The following is a 6491-nucleotide window of genomic DNA, read 5'->3' as shown; positions in this document are numbered from 1 at the left end:
TAGTACACAAAACATGGCAGCACCGTGGTAAAACAGAAGAGCAGAGAGGGAGGCCAAGCAAATCCAAGAGTCCACAGGGAGTCTTCCACAGTCGACCAAATGCCTAATAAACACCTCTACACGGCGTGATATCTACTACGCGAAATGGAGATGCAAAAAAAGAAATTGAATCATGTGTCAGAAATTCCAAGGCCGCCTAGAAGTGTACCTCCAATTTATTTTCCCTGACCAGCTTGTTATTATAACATGGATTAACATGAGATCCATAGCGAATCACAAGTCATGGTTTCTCAACAAAAATACAAGCCATGGAGATCATGAAAAAGATGTGTAATCCAACACAGTGAAGCGCTAGACTGAAAAAAAGAGATAGCAGACAGGGGGGGGGGGGGGTGCTAGTAGCCGCCTATGCCACGCGGCGTGACATTTATAACACGCATCTTGTAGCTTGGCATCGGCGCAGGCCACCTGAATGCAAAACAAAACAAGATGTGATGACAGTGGTAGAAACAAAGCTGTAACACATGGCATCAATATTTTTATAAAAGAAAAGAAAAGACAAAATGCCTGTTATAATTGTTCTCTTTCAGCATCTCCACAACTATAGTTTTTGATAGTGTGTTGCCATCTCTTCGTTGCTTTATCACAACCTAATAATATAGAGATTGTAAATAAGAAACGATAATTTTGTGAAAAAAGAATATGGCAAAGAAAAATAGAAAAGAACCAGGGATATGACTATATCCAGAAACATATCTTCTGGACGGACAAACTAAATACCTCAATTGTCATGTCTCCATCACAACCTCCAAAGGATTCAACATGGGCCACCGCAGCATCCAATAACATTGAACCAAACTAATGAACGCATTGTGAATTTATATTCATTAGTACAAAAAGCAAACAACCACACAAAATCATAACAATAAGCTACGGGAAACATAGTTACCTCTGGAGCAGTCAGAATAACTTTTTCACCGCATTTTACAATAACATCACCGACACATAACCCAGCAACATCAGCAGGTGATCCCTCAACAACCTAATTAGCAATTTATTCGATCCATTTTATACAAACGTGCTACTGAAGAAACTATATAATAAGACATAAAATAAATAAATAAATAAATAAACATAATTCCGATATTGCATTTTTGGAATTCAAAAATCTATGGATATTGTGAAAATAGTATATTAAAAAACCAACAGGTGCGCGGTAATTCAACATACAATTCACTAACTTCCAAAGCAAATCTACTGAAAATATAGTAGATAAAAGCACGCTCTTATGTGTAGGATATGCTTTATGACTAAACAAATGCCCCTCTTCTATCTATTTTTCTTACCATCAAAATAAGCCATGTCATCAAGTCAACTCATAAAACTCATGTTTTCCCTTCTCCCAAAGACACCTCCAGCAGGCCTTATTCAAATCCCCACATTACATAACCATCAAGGCAACCATTCAAACACCCCTAGTGAGTAGCGAGGATCAATCAAGCAGCAGAACACGACCAAAGAGTAAGGATTTAACTCTGCCCCTTCACACCATCATATTTCAATATGTTCTCATGTTTCTGTTTCTTTTCATTAAAATCGCAGAGTTGCATCAACTTTGAAATAGTTTCGGTACAATATATTGTTGGACAAGACCATTAAGCTCCTGACAATTTGGTATTCAAGGTATGCCACTAAACTCCCGTTCCCCAACCCATCAACTTCCATGCTAAAAAAAGGCCTCAAGCCAGCAATTACTATACGTGATTGCTTTCAGAGTTTTCTCTTATGTAATTAAATTGGTACCAACAACTATTGTTTACTGAAACGCGCGGGCGTCGCCACGTTGAACAGAGTGCTTGCTATGCCTCCAATGGCTGGACCTAGTAGATCCTGCACTGGAATTTGAGGTAGGTGATTCAGATTTTTCTTCTTCTTTATCAATGTAACGAGAGTAATTGGTTTCAGTTTTTTCCTTTGTTATTTTTGCCTACAACATTGTACATATACTTTTCAGCAAGTTATACATATATTCTTTTTAAGATAACACACACACCATGTAATCTGCATTCTGATTCCTAGAGAAGCTTCTTTTGTGATTTCCCTTTATTGTGCATGGAGATTGCCATGCACTACAGAATAAGAAATTTTACATGTTTCCTTTCATCAGCAGCACGATTTTGTTCAATGGTCTAAATATATAGATACTGCTACTCAAGGTCAAACATTCTGTGCTCTGTGGAATTGATCAAAGCAAAGCTAACCATTAACTTTCAAGCCTGATGAAGAAGGTATTAGTGTGCGGCAAAGAATGAAATAGCATCAATGACATGTAAGACTACGTAGCAAGTTATTGGCCTGAAGTACCTCATGCCGTCAAGTTTAACAGTTCACCTTTATGAGACACAGATGGGGAAGAAATAATTGAGTCATAAATTCAATTTGTCTTTCACCGGTCTATGTTAAAATCTTGGTCAATAGCATAAATCTCTTATAGAGCTCCTTCCATGTTCTTTTACACATTTCCTCCCTCATTTCCTAGCCTATTCGTGCGACTTCTAGACTGCATATCATGCACGTCTTGGAAGGAAAAACTTAGGCAAAATTTAATATCTCCATTCTTAGCTATTTATACTACTTTCGCAGATCCAACGTTTTCTGTTTGGGCCCGCTGCAATATTAATGCATGAGCTACAAATTAGTACTCCCTCTGTCTAGTGTCAAAAAAGCATCTTATATTATGGGACAGAGGGAGTACTAATTAATGAGGAAATCCTAATTGGATGAGCAACAAAGAGTTTCCATCAAGCAGCTAAATGCTTGTTGTAGCAGCCTATATTTCAGCATCACCTACGGAGAAATTCTGATTTGATATGCCATTCCGAAATATACTGGCACCAATCAAACACTATCCAACCTTTCAGAGAGATAAATCAGTCTGATGCGAACGATCCGTATTGACGCTGCCGTCTGCCTAGCGGTGCTTGAGGAGCATTGGCAAACTAACATTGTTGTAGCCTTTCAAGCCATCAGCATGCTGCTGTGTGATTATGCCTGGCAACAGAGCTATTCCGGATGGCAACAGGGCTATTCCCCAGCTTCCTTTTATGTTTTCAGGGGAGATCTTGCTTCCACCACCATCCCCACCAACGGTTTAGCGGGAAACAGGGTCCGGTTATAAGAAACTAAATCAAATAACATTAGCATTAATATTATCAAATAGGAAGATAACATCTTTATATTATTAAGTATGTAGAGGCCAATCCTGTACAAACCCAATCCACTATTAAGAACGTGTCTAACATTTGAGCTAAAGATGACATCATGCAATGCCTGTGAGTTTACTCTAAAACTGGAAGGCTCATATTCTTAAGAGGAAATTTTTGACATACAAATAAGATAAATAAAGCATAAAAGAATTAAAAAAATAGAAGAGATACATACCTTTGAAACATATAAACCTTGGTCAACATCTGGGAATTTTTGATAGATACGCTCCAGGGTTGCCAGTGACACCATATGAAGAGAAGTATACCTTAATCCAAGCCAAGGGCTAATTAATTTCCTGCACAATAAGAAAAAAAATTCTTATTTGACACATACTCAGCCAAAATAAAAAGGAAAGGGTAAGTAATAAAGAACAAATGACGAGTCCATTTTCCCTAATAAGAGTGAAAAGGCAAAACATATATATATATATATATATATATATAATAGAAAAATAATAAGTAGAAGCATCACAAGTAGAATAGTTTACCCGAAGCTCTGATGTTGTTCCAGGATCCTTGAAACAATTGACATTGGAAGGTACGATGTTTGATTGTCTTCATAGAAGTTCATACCAAGAACTTGACCATTGTAATTGACAAGAGGTCCTCCAGAACCAGCCTGCCAAAACAAAAAATAATAATGTGGAAAAAAGTGTCGGCATAGTCAAGGAAAACCCAAAGAATTCGCTAAGTCTCCTGGGGCCAATTGGGCAGCACCATGGATGGTGGATTAGCCAGTTCAGGTTCAGCTCATCCCTCATTATTTTTTGCTTGTGTGTGTGGTGGGGTAAACAGAAGATTTACATGTATACAGTAATTCCATCATGGAATATGTTCAAAAGAGGCCACTTCCTTCCGTCTTACAAATTGAAGGAGTACCATTCTTCATGATTGCCTAGCTTCACTAAATTGAGATCACAAATAACAGAACAAGAAAGAGTCAGAACTATGGTCAATTAATTAGATTATTCCTCTTTCTTAGGTGTTATTAATTTGTTATTAGTTCAATCTAGGTTCGTGCGGTACACAGGTCATAACTATATGAAAGGGGGTCAATAAGAAAATAATAAAGTAAATGCGATATATATTATACCATGGATATTTCGCAGCTTGACACCAATAGCTCCAAACACTCAAAAGTGCTTTTTTGGTTTACAGCTTGACCCCGTGAACACATGAGATAACCACCTTCATATGCACGTCCAAGTGCTAACACAACTCCATTGTTGGTAGTGCCTTCTTCTAAGACTGGTAAATCAGTTTCAACTTTGACAACAGCTACATTATAGTGAAAATCCACAAGAAGGATATGGCCATCGGTTATACGCCAATCAGGTAGAAGCACCTTGACCTGAAATCACTTATCAAAAAATAAATAAATAAAGACAAACTACTAAAAATACATCTACAGACTTGGCAAGGATTAAGGCAACAGTTACCGTCACGTCAGAGATCACATTGTTATCTCCATTGATCAGAGATCTAACAAGTGTTGCTGAGGTTAAAACCATATTTGCATCGGTATCGTCTTTTCGGCGCATCACAAATCCTGAGCAAACCCGGATTCTCTTTCCACCTAAACTTTATTAACAGCACCTTATTGAGGATTCAGTGCAAACGAAATATGGAAAAAAAATGCCTACTAAGTAAACCTACTACTACTCCCTTCGTTCCAAAATAGATGACCCAGCTTTGTACTAACTTTGTATTAAAGTTAGTACAAAGTTGGGTCATCTATTTTGAAACGGAGGGAGTATATACGTATATACTCTACCTGCAAAAGAAGACAGGCTGACGATTGACTTTGAGACCAACAATGCAACTTTGCGAGCCTGGAGACTCTCAAGACTGCCATCATTGCAGTCACCAAATGTATCCTCCACAGAAAAGTCACTTTCCCCATTGAGGCGTTTAACTACGATATGCAATTCATAGCCATGGATAAAGTCAGATAGAAAGATGTGTCTGATGCCCAATTAGAGTAAATGATTATGCAGAGATAACAGATTAGCCTCCCAAGTCTTGCTTTATTTTTCCAGAACAAAGTCTACTGCATACGATTGATGACATGCTACCGCGAAAAAAAATCATGAAAATGTCTTAGCGAGAGAACCTTTTCCACGTATGAAATGACTGACACACTCATAATCTGATTGGGTGCTTTATGATACAGTCATCAACAATTACAAGTAGAAATACTAAAGGCATACTGAGAACATATTGGTTTTCTAGACGGTGCGCGAAATACTAAAGGCTCCACGGCAAGCCTAGCTACTAAGGTGAATAAGCAAATCGAAAGGCGCTCTGAATTCATACTGACGAGTTATTGGTTTTGGGTTAGTTTTGTACTCAATCAGAGAATGTAATATAATCGCAGGATCAAGGAAGGAGTGAAACATTCCCCAATCGCAGCAGATATAGTGTATTGTTATTCCTTGAAAAGAAGTGCGGAAAGATAAACAGATCTAAGGAAGAAAAAAACTGATAGCAGCTACTGTATTTCTTACGTAGCTCGGCAGTTTCTTTCTTCCTAGCGTCGCGGACGGCAAGCATATGCCGCACCTGCTCACCCACCATGGCCCTGACCTGAGCCGACCGTTCGTCGTCGCTGGTGGTAGCGCGGTGCTCCTGCGATGGGGCAGGTGGAGGCGCAGGCGCAGGAGCAGGCGGCGTAGCCTTGGCGTTGCTCCGATTCCGATTCCGCTTACACCTCCTCTTCCTATCCTTCTTCACCGGGCCCGTATCGCAGGCCACGGGCCGGGCCTCCTCCCTGCCGTCGGCACCGTCGTCGTGAGACCGAACCATGTCAACACCGCAAGGGGTGTCAGGATTCAGGAACAGCTAGCGGCAGAGGCTCGGGAGGACGATTAGGGCTTTGAGGATCGTAGGGGAACCGGGGAAGCGGTGGCTAGTGGACGGTGCGGCGAGGCCCGGGGCGGTGGCGAGGCGTGCTGATCGGGGAAGAGACGGGTTCCGTCGACATGTTTGGTGGGCCAATCCTCTCTATTCCCCGAGTTACATGGGCCGACCCGTTTACAGGTTTCAACAGGTTTTGTAACGTTCTAGAAAACCGCTTTTACGTGTTTTTCTTTCCTGATTCTACCAGTTTTTATTGTTTTCTATTTTAATTTTATTTTTAGGAAAATAATTCTTGGATTTGGAGAGCATATTTTAAAATCGTGAAATTTTATATAAATCAGGAAATAATTTTAAATTTGTGGATAC

General features: G+C 39.7%; 1 protein-coding gene across 1 annotated transcript; it reads right to left on the bottom strand.

Annotated features, from left to right (window-relative positions):
* Positions 1-205: 205 nt before the first annotated feature.
* LOC123042531 (putative protease Do-like 14) lies at positions 206-6255 on the bottom strand. The gene is made up of 10 exons (XM_044464962.1): positions 5774-6255; positions 5041-5181; positions 4706-4842; positions 4360-4617; positions 3755-3885; positions 3442-3562; positions 950-1042; positions 781-858; positions 568-650; positions 206-468 (listed from the first exon to the last, which is right to left on the bottom strand). Exons 1-10 carry the CDS (start codon positions 6069-6071, stop codon positions 396-398), a joined length of 1413 nt encoding a protein of 470 aa, XP_044320897.1. The 5' UTR covers positions 6072-6255; the 3' UTR covers positions 206-395.
* Between the last annotated feature and the right edge of the window lie 236 nt (positions 6256-6491).

The sequence above is a fragment of the Triticum aestivum genome, chromosome 2B (assembly GCF_018294505.1).
Source record: "Triticum aestivum cultivar Chinese Spring chromosome 2B, IWGSC CS RefSeq v2.1, whole genome shotgun sequence".
NCBI classification, from domain to species: domain Eukaryota; kingdom Viridiplantae; phylum Streptophyta; class Magnoliopsida; order Poales; family Poaceae; genus Triticum; species Triticum aestivum.
The sequence above is the reverse complement of the archived record's forward strand: the minus strand, read 5'-3'. Positions and strand labels throughout refer to the sequence as shown.